Below are 27406 nucleotides of genomic sequence, written 5' to 3' on the forward strand. Positions count from 1 at the left end.
AGAACAGGTCATTTTTTCCCCAAACATAGCATAAAGGTTAATGTGCGGTTTATTTAGTTCTAAAAATGCCTAACTGGGTATTTTTTCAACAACTCTTATGCCTGTTTGTCGAGCTTTTTAAAAGGGCCAGGGCTTTGTGATGTCAAATCCTGCCATGATGGCGACATTATGAGAACTCAAAAACAGGCTTCAAAGCCGTCCTTCAGAAACAATTCCAAAACTTAGTTATTTGTGTGTCGTTCAAGGGCACCCACAGCTGTCCTTGTGGAACAGCAGAATAGGAGACCTTAAAAAAACACTGTTCTAATTTTTTTAATAGAAAATACTAAACAGATGAATCAAGTTTTTTAGGCACATAGAGCATGAATCACTTCATCAGAGCTCAACATAATCAGAAATGTCGTCATAAAGTTGACAAAATTCAAGTTAGAACCTTTCAGTTCTTGAAATTAGCAACTTTAATTAAGTACTGATTCTGGTGTTATTAAATGTTAATACTTGTTGATTGGCAAATTTTGTGTTTGATCACAGTGGTAGTATTTAGCTACATTAGCTTTATTAATCTATTTCATCAAATAATTCTATTCTGTTGTTTGTTACTCCTTGGGAGCAGAACTTTTTAAGTCCTTGCCTTTTTAATAAACCCTCTTCATCACAGTTTAAAGCATTTTGACTAAAATGTTTAGCCAAAATAAAATGAAGTTAAGCAGGAAAAGATAACGCTTATAACAGGATGTCGGTCCGTCTACAGATTTTACTATAAGCGTTCTGAGGAAAACCTTAGCATGCTAACACTTGGGCTAACACCTAGCCTTTATGCAAAAAATCAGGCAAACACACAAAAGCTCAAGGCCACTGGAAACTCCTTCACTGTAAGAGGAATTTGTGTTGACTCCTCAAATTATTTTGCCCACACCATGTACTTCATGTTTTTCACTTTTAGGTTTCGTTTGCAGAAGTATGCCAATGCTAGAAAAGCTGTCCATGCCGTTAGCAGTGAGGCTAGCTGGTATTACGAACTGCCATGTTTTTGTTCATGCATTAAGAACTATTCAGTGAAAGATATTATATTTACAGTACAATTCACATGTAATTACACATATACACTAGAGGCAAGAAAATTCACATTGAAATCGGTTCAAAACCTTTTTTCCCTACCCTCCTGTACTCCTCAAACAGATAAAGAAATGTATTTTCCCTCTTTTGTTTAGATCAAATATTCTAAAGAAAGCTTCAAACAGAATATCCTCACAGCTTCTGGGATGAATGTGCTGATTCAATGGCCTGAAAGCAGGATGTCAGTGTGTCAGATAGGAATGGGCGGTTTTAGTGCGGGCCTTGAAGGGCTACTAACGTGTTCTCCTTCGTGCATGTTTAGGGCTCATTAAAGACGTGCACTCTAGAAACAATAACCAAAGAATACCTGAACTGTATGCTTGTATTAAATCCTTAAAGCACTCTGAATGAGAAGTTGATGTTGAGTTAGTTTGCATTGCAAATGCAATACTCGGCGCGCATCTCACAGAGAGCACGGTTGAGCCGGACCATGCTTTTATCAAACTCTGGCCTCATAGCCTGACTAATATCTTCATAAATATAATCCACTTAAACAGTTTAGAAAGTTGTTAGTGTGCAGAGCAAGATATATATAAAAAAAAGTATATTGTCCGAATTATTCTTAACTCTTGTAACACCTAATTATCAATAACCAAATTAAATAAAAAGCAAAAGAAAAACGATTATATATATATATATATATATATATATATATATATATATATATATATATATATAAATGGTCACATCCAAAGTAGCCCTAATGCAGGGACCCCTCGCTACATTAAACATCATAAGAATTATACTAATCGTAAACGAGTCAATACTTCATAAATGTTATAGAATTCCACTCTTCATCTAACTGTAAAAACTAAATACTAATAAGAGAATTACATCTAGTATTTCATCTGAGTGTCTCACGTGACAGAACTTCAGGAGTCAGAAGTTCAGCTTGCAGCATACGTGTCACAGGGATGTCTACAATGAGTTTAAAGGGGATCGTCATCGTTAGTTCACAGGTGTCAGGGAGCACTACTGCATATGTGGAAAAGCATGATAAAGCTTTTGTGTTCCACACGATGTCATTTGGTCGCAATTTACTGCAGAGAGGTTCTAAATTTAAGATGGAAAGAAGAATGAAAATAAAAAGACATCTTCGCTTCTCTTTTTTAGCTAATGACTCCACCGACTATGCTTTTGTGTCAAATCCTTGATGTGCTCTGAAAACCAGCTTTGGAGTTTTTTCGTTTTCAAACACTGCTAACTTTCAGTACAAATATGGTTTCTTTACGCATTTTTGCTGAATTTAATTTTTTTTTCAAATAAATCTAAGCTCCTTAAACATGTCTAATTTAAGGCACTCTGTATAAGACGTAAACAAAAAGAAACACTGAAAACACATCACAGCTCAGGCGACAACACAGTACGAACTTCACTATGACTTGGGGAGACAGCTTCTGATCAGTATTTCTTTTTGCAAACATCTCATTCATGCTACACCAATGCGGTCTACAGCAGAGCCATGACACTTATTTCGTCACTCTTTGTTTTTGTAAAATTAACTTTTCTTTTGCAAGTTGATAATATCAGTGGTTTTCGTTTTTGTTTTACTGTACCTCATCTGCTTACCGCAAACCCTGCAACAGTGTTTCCATTTTTCCTTTAAGTCGTGTCTTTTTGTGTCTGTACTGTCTACTTGATGGCTGTCTAAACTCTAAATCATAGCCATGAAGTTGGACTAAATAGAACACAAGTTCAAACACTTTTCTTTTCTCTGCAAATAAACCTGAGTGCCATAAATGCAACGTAGGTGTAAAATTTGAGACAAACAGTATGAGTTATAGGCATTACGGTCATCACTTAATTTAATTAATGGCTATTTCTCAGACAGTATTTCCCCAACTGATACCAAGTTTTTTTTTTTTTTTTTCAGATTAAAAAAACCCAAAACATTTTAACGGAGTGAGATCATCTTATGATATGTGGAACCCGTTTTCTCTGCTTGGGACTCATCAAAACCATCCTAGTGGTTTTGGCTACAAACACAGCGACCTGAACACAGAAAAAAAATGCCAAACAAACGCACTGAAAACAAAATTGGCAACTCGCCAAACGGATTTGTTGGAGTACAGATGTTTTTGTGTTTTTACTGAGGAATCATCTGAAACAAAGAACAAAGGCAATCCCCTGTTTCTTTTTAGCAAACACAAAGCGTCATGTGGATGAAAGATGAATGGACTCTGCATCTATAGAGAATGTGGATAAACTGTCAAGAGGAAAGAAACGAGCACAAATACTGAATGACTAAAATGTACAGAATATGCTAACTTTTTCTTTCGTATCGTCAAACTCGTCAACCTTTGACTCTTTTCTCTCATAATGCCCTAAGCTCTAGAACATGTTCGGATGCCCTTGGAAATCACAGTATTTTTCAAGACAAAATCATATCTACATTACTCAGTACTTGTTTTTATGATGAATATTAAAAAACAGAACAAAACCAACGAAAGAAAAAAACTCCCCACACCCGCCCCAACACAAGATGACATGAAAAGGAATACAAGTTTGTGTTAGCTTTGGGGCGGGGGTGCAGCGGTCAAACATCCCGCGTGGAGACCAGCAGGCCATAGCTGATGCCTAATAAAGAGAACAATACCACTTCAAAAAACCCGAGGAACAACACATAATCCAAACGCGGTTGCTGTACATAGTAAAACCGGAGTATTCCGTGTGTGTTATCCATGTGGTGGCTGGGAGAGGGGGTGGGTTGTGAGGATGGGGTGGTCCTGGTGTGGGTGGAGTTAGAAGGAGTGTGGTGGAGGGGGGTCTCGGAGGTGTCTGCCAAGGATCTCACTCAGCCGATGTCTGAACAGACAAGCCACCACTGACTTCATGAGCTGCAGAGGAGGATTTCTGAGTCGATAAAAAGTCAACGAAACTCTGAGACATCTTTTCTTTCTCAAGAGCATTTGCTTTTTTCTTGAATATTTTTTTGTCTTTCTTTCTTTTTTTTTTTTATAACAAAAATATCATGCAGTCTTTAGTTCCAAAAACCCCTGATGGGATTTATTTGTTTGTTGGTTTCAGGAGGAAAAAAACCCCTCAAAGCCTTGAAATTCTTCACGCACAAGTAAACATTCAAGTCATCCTAGTAATACTTTGTACAGCAGAAAGGTCCTTCGGATTTCACATGTGTGTTTATATAAATATATTATATAGAAATATGCATATACATATTTTCAACTTGTATATGTGTATACATATTTTGGAACTGTATCAAAGCCAATTTAATGTGCTCTCAAAATATGGCCCATGATTCCTAGTGGGATGCACATCAATTCACATAGTACAACCAGTAGATTAGGTTGAAAAATCCAAAGATGATGGGGAAAATGACCCGGGACCACTTGTCAATGGTGCTAACATCTGAGAGGTTTGGGATTTTCAACTTGAGCTTTGAGGAGCGCCGTCTTAGCCGACAGTTGGCCCGGCTCCTCATGGCACTCCGGTCCAGCGAGTGATGGCTGTAGCCATCTCGAGGCGCCATAGGCTTCCTGAATTGGACTCCGGAGCTGTCGAAGGACATCACGGAATTCCGAGAGTCACTGACGCTGCTCCCCACGTCAGAAGGCATCACCTCGTTGTTCATGTCCAGTGTGGTGAGAAGGATGTTCCCGTAGGCATCCACCTGTGAGGCAGGACACAGGAAGTCAGGGAGAGCAGAAATACAGAGCAGCCCCAGATCCCCAAAGGCTCGCTATCTAAGCCCCCTGTCATCCTTAAAGCTGTCAACCTAAAGCAAATGCATGGATGATATGGAATGTACTTTCTAGCATGCAACAGAAATAACTAGCAAAGTCTTCATATAGAAATTCAGTAATAATCATTTCACTTGCAACAAAAGTGACAAAAATGGATTAGTATCAATCATTCCACTTTTTTAGTGAAAGCTGGCCTACAGCTGATATGATTGCTAAATACATGTACCCCAACTTTTCTTTGTTCCTCGAGATACAGATTTCTTCGCTGTGTAAATGACCTGAAGGTGTTGGTTTGAAACGGCACGGAAATGGAGTCCTTGCAAATGTGAAAGAAAAAATGAAAAGAACATTAAAACGACCCTAAAATACAAGCAGATTAGCATTTTACTTTCTCAAAATCACATAAATACGTTAAGACACACAGTAAAAAGGAACAACTCTTGAATAGCATAGAATATAGATCACAGAGTGGCTTCATTCAGTCTCAGTGTAGCAGCAAACGCTTGTGCCAACCTGCAATGCCAATTTTTTGTGACTAGTATTTGGATGTTTTTTGTCTGATGTACACAGGAAACATGCCTTACAACACAAGAGGGCAAAGGGAGACTGAATAAAGCATACAGCATCAACATAGACATCAGCCTAAATAAGAAATGGGAATGTTAACACCACTGTTGAGTTAGATGAATTGGTATTTCAATGAAAAAGGCTTTGCTCAATAAAAAGCAGTCAGTGCTTGAGGGAGAAGCGATGGATGATGGTGGGTGAATGCGTATAAGGACTGTGCTTGCATTAGTGTGCTTTGAAAGATAGACCGACGTGTTTGTAAATCAAAGAATTGCTAAAAAATCCTCTGCGCAACAGTTTTTTTTTCTCTAGGTGAACTCTCTGCTACTGAAAATTAAAGGAAAAATGCAGCAAGAAGATGCAAACCTGTTCCCTTAGGCGCTTCTCTTCGTATCTCGTACGCTCGTTGTTGACTTTGCCAAGCCTTTCACTGAGCTTCTTCTGCTGCGCAGGGCCCCGGCCAAAGAACACATAATTTACAAAGGCATATTCAAGCAGGGCGAGAAACACAAACACAAAACAGCCCATGAGGTAGACGTCGATGGCTTTCACATATGGAATCTTTGGGAGAGTCTCCCTAAGGTGGGTGTTAATTGTTGTCATGGTAAGCACCGTTGTCACACCTGAGAACAGACAAAGACAAAAAAACAAAAAGTCAGAAAGAAGGGTCTTTTTTATGTAATCATTTGTTGACATTTCAAACCAACTCAAAATAGTTAAAATAGTTAGCTTTATATTTAAACATTGCTTTATATTATAACATAGCTTTATATTTAAACAAATTTCAATGTAGACATTTTGAGAAGTGAGGCTATTAATTAATTATGGCTTTGTTGGCACTTGTCTATTAGCAAAATAAAAAACTCATGTAGTGTTTGATATCAAGATCTTCTTGAAAATCCACCAAACAAAAACATAACTTTTGATAGTTAGTGCTATTTCCAGGATCATTATTTACATTGTATGCAATAAGTCTTCAGTAGTTAAATCACATCAAGTGTACAGAAAGCAAGGGTGGTAGGAAAATGTTTAACCCCAAGAACGCCTCAAGTATTAAATGTGGTGGTGGGAGCATTATGATGTGGGTCTATTTTAGAACCAAGGGGACCAACAGAAGGCCCACAGCCGATGGAGCAGAGAAGGGGGGACGTTTTAGATACTTTCAGTATAGCATCAGTAATACTGATGAAGCATAGGATAAGGGTGGGCATTTTTCAAACTAAAGCTTTCAGATATGTCAAACTGGTTAAAAAATATTAAGCTACAATAAACTAAATGTTTTAGCTCAACTCAGTCACGAAAGACAAAGATTTAGTCAGACTGTAAGGACATCAGGATACAGGACAAAATCGGCAGTTTTGACTTTTCCTCCATGAAGCTTTTTATAGAATCATTTCTTTCTACCTCTGTAATGTAACAGAAAGCTGTAAATCAAACTTTTGATTTAATTCCATGAAAATCAGCTCATAACGTATGTAAAATATTTTTATATTTTGTTTAAGGCTTTATGTCTTTTAAAACACAACACTAAATTTGCACACAACATATTTTTAAAAGTAATTTGTTATATGAAATTTACGAGGTACTTGCTTATTAGCCTCAAATTTTAAGTACCATACAGATTTAGAAAAAATACATTTTTTTGTTAAACTTTGTAAGGCTTAATTCATATTTTATTAATAATAATGGTTTAAAACAAGGGTGGCTATTTAATCTTTCATTTTATACGTTAAGCAAGCTGCAGTACTCTAACAAATTAGATTTTTTATTTGTATTTTTTGGAGGTGCTAGAAGGGAGGTGTCCATTTCACAGTTGATGGGTTTCAGTAAAATGTAGTGGTCCTGAGTGGACATTTATCATTTATGGTCTGTTAATTGTGTCCAAGGAGATAATCGTGTTTGTGCAAAATATATATGAAACCCATCCTTGTACTCTTTCTTTATTTGTTTTTGAGCAGTAGACTGGATTTGGCAGCTGCTTCCTTTTAAAAAAAAACAGCTCTCTTTAAACTTGAAAGTGATGTTTGCAGAGTTGCAGATTTGATGTGGAAGTCAGGACTGTGTGAGATTATTTGGTAGAGTTGGTTTCTTGGTTGGCTGCTGTTGTTTGGACTGTGACCAGTAGGGGAATTTCTACTGCCAAAATTTTATAATTTACAAATTAAGTAGAAAGATTATCATATTTTATTCACCAAATGTGTATTATTTCCTTTTTTTATTCCCTAATCCTGATTTTATAATTAAGTGTTTGAATTTTTAACCTAAAACTATTGTCCTGACGTAGCGATTTGTTTTTGTGCCTCACAAAAAAGTCCGACAAATATTTTGATTCAAACTTATTTTATACATTTGAGCGACAAAAAGCGTGTTTAATCTGAGAACTTTGTTTTGAACCACACAATCAGGAAACCACTTAGACCACACAGACTAAAATCAAGAGAGAATCAGCAAGACTAGAATCATCGGCCGGAAGCCGATCATGTCCTAACACTAGTCCTAAAAATAAAAAAAAACTTTTATTAAAGCTTATAAAAATGTTACTTTTAGGGTTGTCAGATAAAATAAGTTTTTCTAGCAATATGGGGGGACTTCCGGTTCCACTCGAAGACTTCCAGTTCTGGCCATCAATGTCTGCAGGCAACTTCTCTTGCTTTCAGACGAGAACAACGTTTCGTCAATTTGTCACCATACACCTCTGTTAACCTGATCACTTATTAATACCCCACAGGAGGGTACAGAGGGGTATTAGAGGTGGCAGGAGAACAATATACTCTTGATCCAGTCCAACTGGGTGGATTAAAGGTGGAACAGAGAACCATGAACCCGTTTTGTGAATGGGGACAGAAAAACTCTTTATAGGTACAGTGGTCTTTTGTTATGTCGTGGTTCAGTTTTTGTAGTCTCGCCGTTTTGCAGGTCATTATGTTTTTCTTCTGATTGGTTCTTGGCCTTGTCAATCAATTTCTGTTCAGTTTACTAAATTTACATACATCTTCATTTACATTTGTTTCATTCTATAATACTGGACATATTTTTTTTACAAAGGTTTGAACTTTGAGAGTTTAAACAAGAGAGAAAATTGTGACAATGTTTGTGTCTGTCAGAGAAAAGTGTATAAAGTGTCCAGTCGGGAGTTTTATAGCTTTAAAGCATCTGTAATCCTACTTCAAGGATTTCACCTAAGCGAGTTATTTGTAAAACGTAGTTCTATACATGTTAGTCCAAAAATTACTCACATATTAATGGTTCTGTCTGAACTGACAGTAACCCTCAAAGCAACTGGAATGCAACAGTGAAGCCCCCAAACCCCGGTTAATGGTAAGGGTTTGTAAATATTAGGTGTTGATTTCATTGTTCCAGCAAAAAAACATTTAACATGAGCAACATCAATGAGTTGGGCTGTCATATTGATTGATTTCTCGTGGGAGCAGAAAATTGGCTGTAAAAGCAGCAGCGGTTGTCTCACCAAGGGCCACCCTAGCTGCAGAGGCATCATAATTAATCCAGAAGGAGACCCAGGAGAGGATGGTGATCAAGATGGAGGGCATATATGTCTGCAAGATGAAATATCCAATGTTCCTCTTAATCCGGAAACTCAGTGAAAGCCTCGGATATGAACCTGTGTGGAGAGAGGACAGAGGACAGCTTGAAAAAGTGAAGGACAAAAGAGTAAACAAGTCGTAAAGGCCAAAAAAAGGAATGAGGTGGAACTACTAAAGAGTTCCAGAGTCCACACTTTGACAATACGCAGGATGGTCATTTCCCAGTTTGTTCAGATGAAGCACTTAATTTCCCCAAAGCGATAGAATCCTTTCTGGGGACAAGTTCGATCCCAATTAAACATGGCAGAAAGTCGCAAACATGGCACATTTTTCTGCAACCCTCTATCTCAGCAGGCAGCTCCAACATCCCTCTGAGAATAGTCCCATCGAACAGCTCTGCTTTTCTTTTGCTCTTTCTCTCTCCCCGAACACCAGCAAAAGGGCATGTTAAAAGTGGATAATTGCTACTCATGCCCTCACACCGACGGAAGAAAGACAGAGCGTGCAGTGAGACATTCATGGTAAACTCAGGCAGAACAGATCAGCTGGTTTGGTGAGGCACTAATTGCTCTTTTGATTACGCTTTAATTTAAAGCCACCGAAACGATGCAGAGACAAAATGCAATGGAAACGCTGCGTACTAGCATGGAATTTCACATGTGGAAAACTAAGCAAATCACGCCTAACAGACTGGACTTCAATCTGTCTGTTGTCTTTACCATTTTTTCAAATCAAGAACTAAAGACCCAATGAAAATGGTGTTTTTAACATGTTCTTGTGGCATTTTTCTGATGATGGGGGACATATTTAAATTTATATTAAATTAAATTAAATTATATATTAAATTAAATATATATTTAAATTTATGCTTAAAATTGCATTTCTGAATATTCCTGTACTGAAATCTTTGTGTATCGGGAGCCAACAAATAAAATGCTGTTTGAAAAAGATTGTATTTGTTACAAAGAAAATACGCTGTGTGGGCCTCAAGCTGGACCTGCTCTGCTCCATTCTGATGCATCCTAGACAGTTAGATCCTTGTACGTCTTTGGTTTACCTTGTCTGAGCTGATATCTGGCTTAAAAATGTACGGCTGGATAGCTCTAATATGGCTCACCCTTTTTGTTGCACCACTGATTTAAGGTTGGAGTGCAAGGGGCTGTAAGCTAGTGGGAGAGCTTGTAAATCTCAGTAACGTGGAGAAGGGGGGCGGGCTTGCTCTACGCCAACAGTCCTACCCACAATTCAAAGATGGATTTTTAATGAACTCCTGCTTCTCTGCAGGAAGCATATATCCTAGAAAATGACACAGGATTTTTGATTTTGGCTAAAAACAGCACAGTCATGATTAAAATACCCCTGGGAACCTTTTACAATAGATCAAAAGATGATCAAAGTGGGACTTTAAATTATGTTAATTTTTTATAGAAAGAACAAACTTTGAATAAATGCGTTACTGGTAATTTCTGCTACAACAACTGGAAACTGGAACTGTTCATAAAAGTAATTTATATTAGATTTTTTTTGTCACTTGTGAAGAGCAATATATAATCAATTGTAGGTGGTCATTCTATGATCACTAATCCACTGAAACCATGATGATTAAAAGGACCTTTTGTAAAATTTGTATCTGCAACTTATCCATCCAAAAAAATAACTGCCACAATTTAAAACAACACTTTTGCAAATGTATTCATGAGGTGCAAAATGAAACAAGCTTTATGAAATAAAACAGTACAGAATTGTTCTCACTTTCTGGAGTAGCAAACTACATCCAGAGCAGACTTACCTGTGGCAAACCTGACCTCCCTGGACACCAGGCGGAGTTCCACAATGGAAAACTGAGGTAACTCTAACTTGTCCACACCGGTCACAGCGCTGTTGCCTCCTTGCCAGAAGAACACGATGTCATCTGTCGTATATCCATCTGTGTTCACATGAGGGTAAAGAAGAGGAGGATGCAGAAAAAAGGAAAAAAAAAAAACTTTTAAAGCAACAACCAAGAAAGGATTTTATGAATCTGTGACTCAAGGCGAAATGTTCAGAGAAAAAGTTTCTTTCACCAGCACCATGACCCTGAACTAAAACAGCAGTTTAACTGCAAAATATTGAGGCCCAATCAAAGCATGTCCTTATTTTCAAGCGTCTTTATTGGACATAGAAAATTTGGGGGGAAAACTGCATGCAGTGATAAAACTACTGGTAAATGCTTTGGCAGTAAAACATCTTGAAACTTAGTATAACAATAAGTACATTAAAAAAGTCTAAAATATTGTTAATATTGCTATTTTAAAGTCATATAGTACAACAATCTATTTGTAATTTGAAATTAAATTGATTCTTTTTAGGTAATAGAGTTTAGTGGATTGGATTTATGATATCCTTACATTGAAAACTAATAGTAAAGCAATTTTTTGGAAATGCTTTTGCTTCTAAAATCACTTAAATATTCAATTAATCAAATGTTTTGTCATTTTAATCTGAAATTATAATCATTTGATAATAAATATTCAGTTAATCATTTTGCACTCAGAAATTCTGGTTAGAAACCTTGCCACACTGAAACAGTTGGTGTGGGGGCTTGTTCCCAGAAACAGAGCTGGTTCGCCAATGATACCGGGCTCCATTCTGCAAGCTTCCATGAAGCTATATCCCTGCATGGATTACTACCAGCATGAATATTCATGAACATATGTCAAATGTTATGATGTGCCCACATTTTTTTAACTGGCAGTGCAATCGAAAGTGACCGTCATGCTGGATTTATGTTTATAAGGGAAGCCACGGATTCACTGCAGAGCCATTCCTCAGTCTGGGAAACGTTACCACATTTCACATTCTAGTACCACACGTCCACAACGGGATGGCATTAAACTTACTAAGGGACCAGGATTCATTACCTCTAAATCTCTCTCTGAGGTTATAGGGTAAGGAAATGTGACATTGTCCATGAAATTGAAACAACGACCCGCCTAATCCATCAAACTGATGGTTAAGGTGCACTAGTCACCACTGCATAGTATTCCATGAGCATAAACAGCAACTCTTTTTTTAATTCACAGCCTGTTTGAATTTTAGGACTTTCTCCAGAAACGTTATTCTGTTTTATTTTAAACGCAAAGACCCGTAAAACGTGATGTATCGCACAGATTAATTTTGCTGGGATTGAAGAAACGGTCAATAAAAATAACCGATCGTCTCCATTTCCTTCTTCCACAGAAAAACCAGGCAGTTTAATCTGAACTGAAGACAGATCACTTAATTGTTTGTCAACACATAAGAATCATACACTCATTTATGCAGTCTGAAATAATGAATGTTGGAAAGTAAGTTCTCTTGATGAGCATAAAAACACAATCCACACAAAGCTGAATGAACCACAAATAAGTCAAATATTCTAGATTATTCTGTGTATTCTCATTTTATCATGTAGCACTGGAATCATGAAATATCATCATAATAATCTGAGTGATTTTCACTGGGGTCCCTGTACAATACTTAACAAAATAAATGTTGGAATGAAACGCTAATCATGCCACAGGAAAAGAAAAAAAAAAACAATTTTCAAGACAGTGACATAAACAAATATTAGTCATTTAGAGTTCAGCTAAATGCATCTGGTGTAGTGCTAATAAACCAAAACAGTTCCTGTAAAAATGATCTCACATGAATATTTTCTCGACTGACACAAAAGACAAAAGATGCTCTGTTCAGTCACAGTCAGAGAAGAGTCTTTCTTACATTTGTTTATTTGATCTTTCTTTTCTTTTTTTGTAGGGAGGATACAATTTGGGGTGTCAATTTATCCCATTAATCGCAATTAATCAATTACAGACAAATTAGCTTTTTTTTATCGCGTCAATCTCATTTTTAATTGTCAAGTTTTCAAATATAAAAAACAAAGCTGCAGCTATTTACTCGTATGAAGGTTTTATTTGAACTCAGCGCCTCTACATCACTCCCAGTGCGTGTCTCGATATCCGTCGGGCGACCGTATAAGTGGCATGCGCCGTGTTGCTGCTGTGACGTTGTCAGTGTGCGACTTTGTGGTTTATGCAGAACTAACCCAAAAAATAACCCATAACGCCACAGCTATTATTTATTATGTAAGGGATAAAGTTTAGTTTAGTTTGTTTTTTTAATGTATCAGCGGACAAATACATTAAGCTTAAAAAGCAAAACGATGCTTGCACCAGATTGTAGATTAAAAGGTCATTTCCATCTGTAGTCCCGTTACAAAACAATACGTTACATGATGTGTTTATTATCATAAATTAATGGGGCACATAGAGGGCTGATCTCACGGGACAGTCAAATGTAGAATAAGGTTAGTCAATATGTATTAAGACAATAAGTAAGAACTTTGTGGTCAATATTTTCTGGATTGCACAGAAATTTGGATTGCACACTGCTTCAGTGTGTTCAATTAGAGCACACATGACCTAATGGCTTGTTCTTGTGTTGTTGTTTTTTATTATTCCAAATAAAAATTAAAAATCCTTATTGGTTTAAAAGTTAAGGTTCGAAGTATTTTATATTAAGAAAACTTCACAAAGCCATTTTTTGTTGTTGTAATTTGATCTTTTACTGCACCAAGATTGTCAAATTTTTTTAATATAAATATCTCTAAATGAGGATTTTCACAGCAATGATAAGGTTAAAAATAATTGTAATTAAAAATAGATAAATTGGTTACAGATCACAATTAATCAATCACAAAAAAAACACTAATCACATGTTAACACTAGTTACAATTGGACTATAGAAAAAGCAATCAGTCCTTCTTTTTTAGAAGTTTCATTACAATTTCTTGTTTAGGTTTTTAGGCTTGCCCTTTCAACTAAAGTCCAAGAAATATTTGTGGAGTTTGTGAATCATACACTGGAATAAATTAACTCCTCATTCATGTATTGAAGAAGAAATTCATACAATTGTTCTAAAGACACACTGAAAAAAAAAAGAGAAAGGCAGTTATAAAGATATATTTTATTATTAATATATCAACGTTTTTTTTGTTTTTGGCTTTACTAAGCTGTGTCCATTATTGTACATTTTGGCTACTTACCCTGTAAGCCCTTTATAGATATGAGAAAATCCACAAAAAAATCACCACAGATCATTCATCTGATGTGATATATACCAGAGCATAAATGAATAAATGATTCGTTTATGCTCTATAATGCAATTATCTACAAATGTGATTTCTTAAAAAAAAAAATAACACTTTCAAGTGCTGTTTTAGACATTAACTGTCATATACGTAGAATGCATGTATCATGCAAAATACTTTTGACCGTTTGTGTAAAATGCAACACTTATGTTGTTTGCTTTTTTTAACAACTTACAACTTTCAATTTCCAAGGTGCAGTTCTGCTCATCCAGCGGGTATCTTCTCAAATCCATCATGCAAGCAGCAGTAGTTGTTATTCTATGGAAAGAGCACAAACACAAAGACCGGTGTCATCAGCAATTCCTGTGTAAAAAGCAGCCAGAGTTCACAAAGGGCCGTGCTGTACAATGAACTCACTGTGAAGTACAGTGCTCAGTAATAATTGCAATGAGTTGTTTCCTAGAAATCCGGATCCAATAAATAGATACAGACTGTTGAGGTTTAAATGGGTTTGAACCCGCTTTTACCTTTTATGAATCATCAAATCCAAGGTAACATTTCTCTGACGATCACGTGAAACATTGCAGAGAGACCACTAGAATGATATTAATAATAAAGCCTTTTTTAAAATACGTTCACCTTGGCTTTTGTTGGTTTTTGCTTCATCCTGTGAGCAATTGTGCTGATGTCTCATGTCCCATCTCATTTTCCTACAGTTGCCCCCAAATGGCCTCAAACCACCATTCTGCCCACCATATTGCTGTCTATTACCCCATATTTTGGTAGTATTGTCAACTACAGAATCCTCTAGCAACTGTTTTTAACCCTTGTGCTATCCTAGGCACTTTAACATTGGGAGTTGGGTCATCTAGACCCACTAGACAGTGCGCTGAACCTTTTTTCTTCAATGATTTGTGAACCTCACTGGTGTCCATGGATTACATGAAATCTTTCCACCTTTATCCACCTTTGTCATGGTAGGGAGAACACGTCAATGTAAGGGTGGGGTCATCTAAGATAGCACAAGGGTTAAAAAAGACAACTAGCATCTGATAACTTTTATAGAGCAAATTAAGACTTCAGGAAACTGCAACAAAGCAGGCATTCCTCCTGTTGTTCTCAACAAGCAGTGTGTGCTGCCATTGGCCCCTTCAACACCCCAAAGTAGCTAAAGCATAGATAACCATAAACTGGAGTGCTCCCATGATATTCTCTCTACACTTCACACAAACGCCAAGGCTTTAGCTCCAGTCTTGGCATTTTTTCCACTACCGTAACTCTTCAACCGCTGACGCAAGTAATGCAACTCTAGAAGATTGTGAAGCGGAGAAAATTGTTTTTTGGCTGTCATGCAACTTTTTATGTTGGTAAAGTGTTGTATATCAGTGAAAAGCTGATCTATTCCGTCTCAGAATCAGCTGATCCATGATGATCACCTAAACCAAAGATGGGTAACTCCAGGCCTTAATGGGGCAGCAGTCCAAGCAAAGATACTCAGACTTCCCGATCCTCATCCACGTTCCCCACGTTCCTCTGGGGAGACTCTGCGGCATTCCCAGCTCAACTAAGAGATGTAGACACTACAACATGTCCTCAGTCCCCTGGGCGGCTCCACCCAGTGGTACATTCCTGGAGCACCTCCCCAAGGAGGGGTCCAGTAAGCATCCGAACCAGTTGCCAAAGCCACAAAATAACGAATAATTAAATGTAAGAGTAACGAACAAAAAAAAGCCTATTCTATCCCATACAAGTGTAGTGATCTTTGACATGTGGGCCTCAAAAGGTGTTTTCTGTTTGACGCAGGACTTCCGTACTGAACTTAAGTTATTTCATAGGTAGTTCAGGTATCCTTGATGACTTAAATGACATTCTGTATGAGTGATTCATGGCTGAACTGATGTAAAATGTTTAATTGCATTAATGACTGAAATAATAAGTAGCTTCAACCAGTTTAATTAAAAATTAAGTCTTCCTCATCCTTACAAGGTAAATAAATATAACTTAGAACCTGTTTCAAGTGGGGGGGGGGTCTGCTTTTAAGATGTGGGAGGGGCTGAGTTACCATTCTAGCACTTGCTACTATTTTGAAATGTGGAGAACATGGCGAATATGTTACGTCACATTGCTGTGTCAACAGTTACCACTGCCACAGACGTGCAGAGCAGAGGTGGAGTATTTTATGGAAAGAATATAATTCTGGTTGGTCAAGAGAGAAGGTCAAAGGTTTGTTGGTTTGTTTTGAAATGTTGATGTGCAGCCCATTAAAACACCACAGGCGTTTGTGGACCCTCAGACTTCAGCTTTGGAAACACAGGAGAGACGGCTCCTGCAACAAATTTTCCCAGTTGGGGTCTTTTTGCTTAAACAGGAATATTTAACAAGGTGTCAAATATAAGTAATTCTAATTTTGCAGTGTTGCAGCTGGTATGTGACCATCAGACAAGCAGACATTGTCTTAAATCCCTGCTATTTTAGTTTAACAACAATAATGGATGGTCTGATATAAATTATTTAAAAAGATTGGTCACAGTGGCATAAGCAGACCTCTATCTGCAGCTAATTGAAAAACAAAATATGATGATTTACCCAGATTACTGCACAGGATTGTAAACTACTGTGTGCATGGGAGCAAAAGGATTCAGAAACACCAAAGACAATTGAGCTGCATAAAAAAATGATGACAGGTATGTGTTTATGAAGCTGGCTTCTGCTGAACAAGCGTTATGCTGCTCAAACTACTTTCTAATTTGCTGTTTCTGACTCCAGAAGTGAGGATGCTGGTGTTGAGTGCATGCACACAGGCATGTTTGGTCCTCACCTGGTTTCTCCCTGTTTGTTGTGCACGAAAGCTCACCACACCATCCAGTTCTCACTTGACGTTGGTTTTGTTCAATTCTTAAATAAATCTAGTTTAATTTTCATTCCATCAGTTGCCAAAATGATTTTCATCCCAGAAAACTTTTAATAGGTTTTTAGGGTTTTGTATTAGATCATATTGTCTTTTCTACTATCGCAGATAACGCTCATCTTTATCCTCATCTTTGGTTTAGGTTACTGGGACAAATGTGACAGAAATCATACATTTTCACCAGAGAAAATCTCCAACTAACTACAGAGACAGCAGCTTAACATTTTTAGATCATTGACTTTATATGAGAACTGGACAGAAAAAGTGTGATAAAAAATGATTTGCTTCAAGCTCCAATCAAATGAAATGAATTCTGTCGCCATTTCTCTGCAATACGGATGCCACCAGCCAGACATCGTCAGTAAGCAGAGATCATTTCTATCACAACTACTCTCGCCAATCAGGAGTGAGCTTGTTGAAAGTCTACACTTCTACCACTTGAAAGCGGGCTTTTTGAATGGTTGACATTAGGCCACATACTTTTATTGAGGCAATCTGATTGGTCTGTTTATAACATGAATGACTTGCACTCCAGCATAGTATGGTATAAAGGTATCAGAGCAAGAATGCTCATTCTGACAAACAGAAAGACTGAGTAATAGTTGGTAATTGTTCCATTAAAGTCTGTGGGATTTTGGCAGGTAATTCCTGTTTGGAACACAAGGGGAGGGGTGACTTAGTCCAATTCTCATTTACAGTCAATGGTTTAGATCTGTTAATGTGAGCCCACAGTGGCCTTTTTTTGATAAGAAATTCATTTTTTAGTTGGGTTGATGAAGTTGACCTCTGCTTTTTTTGTTTCGCTCACAGTTTAGGATGGTTCCTGAGGCAGACGATTTTAAAAGGTACATTTTAAAAACTCTGATGGGTGAAAACAGGCAGAAGATCATGTCAGGTTAAGTCCATAAAGACAGCAACCTACTCGGCAGCAGTTAAAGCAACAGCTTGGAGATTGTCAAAAAGGACTTTTACTTGGCAAAAAAAAAAGCACAGAAGGAGTCAAATCTACTTTTTATGTGGCAGTAAAAAGTTTGGCCAAGTCATCACTTGACTTGCGAGAGGAGGTGGCTCACAGCAAGAGTTTAGGATTTGGAAATGTCAGCAGGTGCAGGTCAGCACTTTGCTGTCCCACCTGAGAAGATCATCAGAGCTGAAAACTGACAGCCTTCAAAGATGCTATTTTGTTTGTTCTTTGAAGGAAATCAAAATGTTAATGTGATCCACATAAAATAGGAGGGTAATTTCATTTCATTTTTATCAATAAAGCCTTTCACAAACACTATAAAAACAGCATCTCCAGCCGCTCAATTGAAATAAAAATCTGAGAATTCAGCAGTCCATTCTTTGTGTTTCTGCCAACAAAACACAGGCATAGCAAATGTGGAGGCGGATCCCAGAGGCCCGGCACTACAGACACCGATGTTTTTTAGATGCGTGAGCAATACTTCTGACGCCCACACAGTCTGCTCCCGTGTCCATCTCTGTGCGGCACTTTTCTTACCAGAGAAGATCATTGTACTATCACTGCACTTGGCCTCATAAACAGAGAACAAGAAGAGGGCAGAGTCACAACAATGGAAAAGAGAAGAAAAAAAAGATTACAATCTGGTGAGAGTTTAGCTCAACAAAGGCCTCAACACTCCCAGGACACTAACCACTATCAACTCAGCCCATCAGTCTGCTGACGATGATTCTAGCTCTCTCTTTACCACGAAATTAGAGAAACCTGTTCTGCATTTTCCACCCAATTGGACTTTTACATTTTTATTTAAAATGGTGCTTACAACATGTTCAGTTTTTGTCTCTTTCTATAGGTTAAAAATAAGTTTTTTTCATTTTTGTTGTTGTGTATAATTGATTAAAGTCCCACTCCATTTATCTTTTGATGTATTGTAAAATCACTCCCAGTGGGAGTGATTATGATCATGCAGTCCTGGTTATACATGTGCACCCATTCACCTTCCATCTATTCATTTCAGTCAGACAACTCTTGCAGTAAGAAATATTTATTTGACATTTTCCACATTCTTTAAGTTGGCATTCACATATTTTTGTTTGGCATAAGGCTCCGTTCAATTCCATGAGAAATTTCCATAAAACTTTCGGGTAACAAAACCCCCCTTTACGGAGCCCACAGGTGGAAGCCGGGGAGGAGGGTGGGGCGAAGAATGAGCGCTGAAGGTAAGAAAAAATGAACAACTGCGCACCTGGGCTTAAATAGGACGCTGAGCAGGTGAGTTAATTGACTGAACCGCCCTAGGGTATTTACCTGTAAAGCACTGCAGCGAGTATCTGCCCGAAATACGATAAATCGTCATTTCAAGCGACCAACCAGTATGTACCCAATGCTGCAGTTTCTCAAAAGTTCACTGAATGCAGGTTGCAAAAGTCCTTGTGTTTAAAAGTCCAACTTTAAATCTATATTATACCATGGTCTTGGTGAATACTCGGTTCTGATTGGCTGCAGGGTGTGGATTAAAAAGTGATACTCCACAGTGATAGTGTACACCTAAAAGAGAGGTTCCGCTCACATAGCTTAAATGTTCTATTTCACTGCTCTGGCTTCTTTAAAACAAACTTTTGCTTTGTCATCTGGACAAAAACGAGCGGTAAGACTTTCTCTCTGAACTGATGCTTTATTTAAGACAGCGTGGCAATCAGCATAGATATTCCTTTTCTTTGGTGCTGCAGTCGAGGTCGGTGCCAGCTAACAACACCACAAAACAAATAGTCCACATTTTGTGAAAGAAAGCAATCTAAACCTCTGCTTCGCGACGGACGATTCAGGCTTTCAACGTGTGCGTTATAATTTCTGATACAGCACACTTTGGCCATTATCCCTTAAATAACCAATATTTGCTTTTAGACTATTCTCTATTTCTCATGACATCCCTGAAAGATGATTTTTTTTCTCCCCAGCTGTTTTGATTTTATTAGAGCTCAATTTGGCACATTTTAATGGCAGCCTTTCTAACTGGCAGGTGGGTTGTCCAAAACCATTAATTCAACAGAACTTCAAACTCTACTGCTTCTCAACCAGTGGCGGTTCTACCCTGAATTACTCCCCGGGCGAGACCCTCCTCTGGCTCGTCTCTGCTCTGTACCTGACCGAGTACCTCGTCTCTGCTCCTGCTCCTACACCTGGCTGTGGTTCCTGTCTCCGGCTCGACTCGCGCCTTTGACTGTCCCGATAACCACGGCTGGATGAAGCTCGTCTGCTGGACTTTTATATATGTAGTTGTAGATTTAGATAAGTTAATTCTTCTCTAAGATTTCTGGTAAATCGCCTGTCCGTCCTGGGGGAGGATCCCTCCTTCATGTGGGCACCCCTGAGGTTTCTTCGTTTTTTCCGGAATCCGGTTTTTTTGGGAGTTTTTCCTTACCGCGAAGGGGGGTCTAAGGGCAGGGATGCCAGTATAGCTTAGTCAGTTTGTTAGTTCATTTTAGTATTTTTCTATTGAACTCTTTGTATTCGTGATCCTTTTGATTTCATGTTTTACTTCGAAGCCCATCGAGACGACTGTTGTTGTGATTTTGGGCTATACAAATAAAATTGAATTGAATTGAATTGCCCCCCCCCCCCCCCCCAATAGACTTACTTTGTCCATTTATTGTAACTGAAAATACAGTAGGAAATATTTAATCAAACACAAATAAATAATCTAAAATAAATATTATAAACTACAAAACACACTAATAACACAATAACACACTAGAATAAATGTAACTGCAGCACTAAGAACAGAAAACACTAACTAAAACCTAACCTTTGTGGCCTTTCTGATGCAAGCTTGTCAATAACGTCATATGAAATCTGCTCCCCCCCTGAACAACAGCAGGTTAATGAGTTGCTCCTGAGACATTGGTGACCTCAGGTATGACTTGATCAACTGGAGTTTTGAAAAGCTAACAGCATCATCAGCAGCATCAGCAGCAGCAGCAGCATGCTACCATCACAGCTTATTTAACATTATGAACTAATATACAACAGTAAAACACAACAAAAACTTTGTGTTACAGCAGAGCAGACAGACACACGAATCATAACTAATGTTACAAGTTAAGGCAGAGCAAACATTTAAGAATAAATATCTTAAAAAGGACGTTATTTGCAATATTTGGGCCTACTTCAGTTTTGGTTATGATAGAACAAACAAGAGATTTTTCCTCTGCAACATTGTTGTTGTTGTAGGGCAGGTAGCATTCGTATTTAGAAAACTCTAGCTATTATCGCATCTAGCTATGCGATATTATCTTTTTCTTTGTCTCTTTTCTCCTCTTCTTTTTTTCTTTTCTTTCTAAATTGGGCACTAGTTTTGACCTTTTTTCTCCATATTTCAGATGTTTTTTGCATTTAGCATTAATGTCCTGACATAGGTATCAAGTCTGTCGACTAAACCAACTGTCATCTTAGTGAAGATTTTTTCCCATTTTTTATTTGGGCATTTCACACAAAAACAACCAAAAAAGCATGATTTTTTTATACCTTTTTTATACCCGCAGCCCCCCCTCCCCCTTCGTCAAACATTTCCAGAAGGAGCGCGTGCAGCTGCACCCTGGGGCGCCAATTCGCTACATGGCGGCGCAATTTTTATTTTTATTTTTTCATCAAGCACTGAGCCGCGGCCCGCGACTGTTGCCCCCCTGGAAGAAGATCCAGCCAGGTTTTGCGCATGCGTTTTGCGCTCCGTGCTCACCTCTCAGCCTGCACCCTTCACCCCGCGCTCCCTCCCTTCTCCTTCTTCACCCCGTGCCCCCTCCCTTCTCCTTCTCACACACATTTGCGTCTACTTCTCAAAGACAGGAGGGAGCGCAGCTGCGGGGCGGAGGCGCCGCCAGGTTTCAGGCTGTTACAAACTCTGTGATATAAGTAAACCAATAGTGGTGCATAAAGTATTTTACAAGGGCTGAGCTGCTGGCGCGGCCCCTCCGTCATTTTTCCGCCCCGGGCGATCGCCCGTATGGCCCGTGCCTAAAACCGCTACTGTTCTCAACCAAAATGCTGTTGGGTTGGGTGAAGTAATATCCGGTCCTTGTGCGTCAGGAACTGGTGGTGTAGGGCCCAAAGAGCAGGAGACCAGGCATGGTCACAGCAACTAAAACATTTAATCCAAAAATTGAAACATGACACACCCATGAGAGCAACAAACTGTCAAAAAGCAGAACAGAGCAGATGACCTGACCAGGTACAGCTGAACACCAGACACTAAAATAGACTGAGGTTAATTAACTGAAATGAAGACATCTGTGAATAATGGCAAACCTGAAACTGGTGTGGCTAAGGGACAATTCAAAACAGAACATGACCAAAAACCATAGAATAACTGACAAACCCCAAACTAAAGCACAGAATCCTACACTGTGCACTTAAGGGAATTGAAAAATACGATTTTACTAAGTGCAACAATTCATTTTTTAACAAAAACACGATTCAAATAATTTGTGGTTGCTGATACAATTCATGGTCAATTTTGATTCATTTTGAACGATCTGATTCACTGACCTAAAATGGATCCAGAATTAGCCAAGACTTCAACCAGTGTGACTTAGAGACGGTGCTGAACAGTGCAGGTGAAGTTTTATAGATTCCTTGTATTTCATGCAACGTAATCAAGTGTAAATGAATTGTGTGTACAAACAAACAAGTAAATAAAAATTAAAGGCAAATCCATTCACATTTTAGTTTCCCTGCTTTCCTGTCATTGGACATTGAATGCCAACTGCTTTTTCTGCACTAATTCTTTTTAAAAAGAAAGGGTAATTTTTATCCACTGCTCATTTTTGCAAACAGCAAGTCTGCCTTGTATTTGAAAACCTTGATGCAGCTCCACACAAGTGAGTTGTTGACGTTTTCAAAACACGTAAGAAAGTAATACATTGATTAGGAAATAAAGAAAAATTAACGAAGATGAAAGAAGGTAATGTCATCTTCTTGACAGCGTAATAACTCATAAATAGACGTTTAGCAGTAAAACATTCAGTACACACACAAAAGGATGTTCATGTTTATAATAAAAAAAATGCAGTACATCAGCAAGACTTCCAGGCAGAAATGTTTAAATTGTTTATACTGATGAAGCTAGATTTGCCAATACCAATGTTGCACTGATATTTTGATGGAAGTAACACATGAAATTGTCATGTCTGCATTAAAGTAAATTTAGGACATTGTGTGAAATATGATGCAGCTTGAATATTAATCAGGCAGCACCAAGACTACAAAGCTGGTACATTTCTAGCATCAATGCCAGTTGAGCGGAGAACAAAAGGAAGGAGCAGTTGTGAAGCAGAACGCCTGTCAGCTTCTGCTTCAAGTCAATGTAAAAATAGAAGTGGTTGATCAGCACAGCTCAGGTTAAAATCACTGAGAGCAGTAAGACTTTAGAGAAATCTAAAAATAAAGACAAACACCAGCAGCAGCAGCACATTTCAAGTGAATCGAGCCCAAATTGCAGCATTGTGTGCAGTTTGATTGTGCACAGCTTGCATTCTGCAACACATGGTAAAAGCCTCTAACGACCGCTTCCAACATGCATTTAATCCAATCCTCCACAACATTTAGATGAGGTGAACTCAGAGTATCAACAGCTTTTGTTAGAAGTTTCCTTTTGTTCTAGAAAGGGAAAAATAAAAATGTCCACACAACCCTCTGGCAAAGTCAAACATTTCAACAAAGCAGTTTAATTACATGCTTGCAGGAGGCTTGTAAAGGTCCTGGAATCACCACTGGACGGAGATTATGTGCTTCTTCTAATTACAGCACACTGCCGAAAAAAAATGGTCTGCAGGACAGATCCATGGGCTTTTTACCATCTGCCATACACCATCACTGCAGTGGGTAATGATCGCTAAAGCAGCTCGGTTGATGTAACACCATCATTCACTCATCAGACATAACTTACACTTGTTTGTTTTGGGGATTTTCTCTGGACAAAAATAGACAACAGCTGAAATGTACAAAACAAAAACAAAAACCGAATGTATTTCCAGGCAAGTTTTTAAGTCAGTTTTCTGGCAGTTTGTACAAAACGTGTGGCGATTGAACGCATTTTGAAAGTTAAACCTCGTTGAACTTTGAACGATTAGGGACACTGGACTCCTCACGCGAGCTCACTGCTCCATCAGCCACAGGACCACTGATGGAGCAGTTTAATATGCTGTGGGCTTAGGTGGGTTTACAAAAACCAAAATTATCTAGAAATGACTTATTTTCCCCGTTTAATAATTAATAATCTATACTTAATTAGAGCATTAGATACCTAAATTGGTGATGTATGAGTGTCAATACTTTAATATATAGGTATCGATATATGCTAAAAGCACGTTCAAGAAAGTGCTGAACGTGGGTTCTTGAAATCTTGTCAAATACCTGATGTGTACGAAGCATAAGAGTTGTGGGTCTCTGCTTCTTCGTGCATGCACCTTGGCAGCAAAAGTGCAAATACACATGTAATACTCATTTACTTTGCTTGCGCTTCTGTGGGTCCATAGAACTCTGCATGAGCTGATGTGTGCTGAGTGGAGCAGCTGGAAATGTTTATTCAGATCAGATGGTGCAGAGTAACTCTGAGCCACTTTGGCACGAAAACCTCTGGAGCCTCTACCTGCTTTAACTGGCAGCAGTTCAAAGTTTTGCATTCTGAAGATGGAGCAAACCCGTATTTACACTGAACGCCCATTTAGGAAGAAACATGAGCTCACTTACTATCAGCTCTGACTTGTTCTTACTGAGGAACGTCTATCTTTTTTGTTGGTTTCTTGTATAGCACAGAAAACCAATTAGTGAAACAAGTTTGGTGCATCAATAGACTGTCAGAAAAAAAGAGAAAACAATTTCTATTAGTCATTTTTAGGCAGCATTTCTGCATTTTTAAACACTTCCCTCAAAAAAGGTTGCTCATTTAAAGGATGTTAATTTATGATTGAATGTCTTAACATTTTTAGACTATTTTTCATAAAATGTTCCTGTTTTGATCTTTTATCAACCTACTTTTTATCAAGACATGAGTGATTGCATCAACACTGAATTTCTGAGCTTGAACACACTTTTTCTTCCTCCTAACAATGCTCAGGGGACTTCAGGGGGTCCCTCTGTGCACACTTTTTAATGTTGACTGAATGTCAGGTTTGCATGCTTTTGAATATTTCTTGCTTTTCAGGATCACTGAGGTTCTGGTTTATTTAAACTCTCACTCCTAAAATATTGACCTGTTTGTCCTTTGTCACATTTGAACAAAATCAAAAATAAAACTTTTGACAATACTTGCAATTTATTTAAATAATAGAAATAGAACCGACTTTACCCTACATATGGTGGCGCTAGCATAACATTTTTCTTGAAGCCTTATTAAAATGTTTTTATGTTATTACAATTTTTTTTATTATTGAAAGAAGCAGTTTTCATGGTTCCTTTTGTTTATCTTTCAGGGCTCTGGAAGACTAGTCTAGTTTGTCTGGACAGGTGTGACACAACTGCTTTATAAGGCTACGTTCACACTGCAGGGCTTAATGCTCAATTCCAATTTTTTGAAAGAATTCAATTTTTTTGCAAGGCCGTTCACATTTCCAATAGAATGCAAACTTTTGTGATTTCCTGTGTGACCGTGAAATAACCCAGAAGGGCCCCGCATGCGCAAAGGTGAACAACGTTACTTGTTGTTTACGGAAGAAAAGCGGACCTCTTTTTGCAGGATTACATTTATTTTCACAAAGGAGCCAGCACAATTACAATCTTCTCATTTTAAGAAGGCATTGGAGCCGGGATCGTCTGTATCCACTGTTGTGGAACGGGGATGTGTATGTGCAGGACGATGAAGATCTTCAGATTTTTATGCTGAATTCAACGCAGTGAAATAAGGAGACGGTACACCTTACTAACAACCACAGTGCGGTGTAAGGACACTGAACGACAGCATCACCTGTATGTCAGAAGTGCGTGTAACAGTCAACCCAAAATTCAGTGGCACCCGTATGGATCCATCCTCATACGATTGCCTGTGACCAATGTGAATAAGGCATAAACATGAACACGGAACCAAAGCCTTTCTGCTGCTCTCACCTCAGCCCATACAAGACGGTGCCGTCAGGGTGGAGTCTGATCATACGGTTTTTGACCGTCACACCGTGAAGAAAGGACTTTTTGTCATTAAGGAAGTAGGTGTCTGGGAGCCACAGCTGGTCTGCTACACGGTTGTCCAGAGTCAGGTTCAGGTCCAGCTCTCCGTAGGCCAAACGCTTATCTGTCCAGCTCTGCTGAAAATACATTGTGATGGTGTAGTCCTGGAAAGAAGAAGGAAAAAAAACAATTAACAACTAATATCAAATTATGTTTTTAGGTGAATGATCTGTATTTATATTTACTCTATGATACATAAAGTACTAGAGGTTCATTTGATGAAACTAAGGCTGATTCAATTTTGATTTTTCTGATTCATATTTAATTTAATGCAAAATTATATTTTAAACATTTCATAGAAAACACATTTGAATATAAAAAAGGTAGTGACTAAACAAAGTTCGTAAAATCTTGCAAAATGATTCATTCTTACATTAAAAATAAGCTGTAATTACATTTTTGCATCAAGAAAATACAAAGTATTTATTTAAAAGAAAAAACTGGTAAAGACGGACTGGTAAAGATTGATTTATGCATTTTTTTAAAAACCATCCTTAGATGAAAGTGACATAAAAAGTGTTTAATAATTAAAAATGTCTCCTATTGCAGTTAAGGTCATTAAAAAAGTTAGACCTCTATTTAGCCAGACCCTAAAACAAAAAGTACTAAATGAGAAGTAGCTAAACTTGCCATAAAAAGAAGTTTTCATAGTTCAGAAACTTTTTACGTTTATGATTGTATCAAAGAGCCCAACAGCTCAGCCTTTTAATCAATAATAAAATCCAGAATCTGGACGGAAGAACAAACCTCAGACAAGCAGCTGTGGAAATATTTCTATATGTGATCGAGGAGCCAGGGAAAAATGCACTCAAGCTGGGCGCCTTAATGGGTCATTGCCCCTGAAGCTGGAGCTGCGCCGCTAATAGTGTCACATTAAAAAAAGTGAAGCGGCATTAGGTATTTATTGGGTAGCAAAATAACTACTGAGCACATTCAGAGAGAAAGAAGCAAAGAATGAAAGACTGTTGCATGTGGGAGGACTGAACTGGCACTGAGTCTATCACACTGAGTGGAATAAAGAGCCACCAGACAGAGTGACGTCATTGCTCAGATTTCAGCCATATTGCATTTTTTCTATCTGCTAAAAAAACACATGGGTTGAATGTTTGGATTTATTCTATGTTTATTACCAGGCTTAAAAAAACAGGAATCAAAGTGGGTGTGAACATCTCATTCAGCAAAGCGTCTCACGATGGTATCTCTGCTGTTTCTCTATAGTCTTCCTGCTTACATCCTTGCTCCCTCGTGTCCCGAGACTAAAGAGGGGCGTCCAGGTCGAGGACCCCT

General features: G+C 38.2%; 1 protein-coding gene across 2 annotated transcripts in view; it reads right to left on the reverse strand.

Annotated features, from left to right (window-relative positions):
* Nucleotides 1–4202: 4202 nt before the first annotated feature.
* Nucleotides 4203–27406, reverse strand: part of gabrb4 (gamma-aminobutyric acid type A receptor subunit beta4) — an 85553-nt gene continuing 62349 nt past the window's right edge. The window contains exons 4-10 of one of the 2 annotated variants that reach the window (XM_023962348.2): nt 26003–26223; nt 14272–14354; nt 10716–10853; nt 8851–9003; nt 5751–6007; nt 5044–5133; nt 4203–4744 (exon numbers count right to left, since the gene is read on the reverse strand). In XM_023962348.2, coding sequence (XP_023818116.1) covers nt 4391–4744; nt 5044–5133; nt 5751–6007; nt 8851–9003; nt 10716–10853; nt 14272–14354; nt 26003–26223 — 1296 coding nt within the window. In that variant the 3' untranslated portion in view covers nt 4203–4390. The remainder of the gene's footprint in view (nt 4745–5043; nt 5134–5750; nt 6008–8850; nt 9004–10715; nt 10854–14271; nt 14355–26002; nt 26224–27406) is intronic. The other variant, XM_023962349.2, reaches the window with a different exon arrangement.

This window comes from Oryzias latipes, chromosome 14 (genome assembly GCF_053564925.1).
Source record: "Oryzias latipes strain Hd-rR chromosome 14, Olatipes_Hd-rR_3.1".
Lineage (NCBI taxonomy): Eukaryota > Metazoa > Chordata > Actinopteri > Beloniformes > Adrianichthyidae > Oryzias > Oryzias latipes.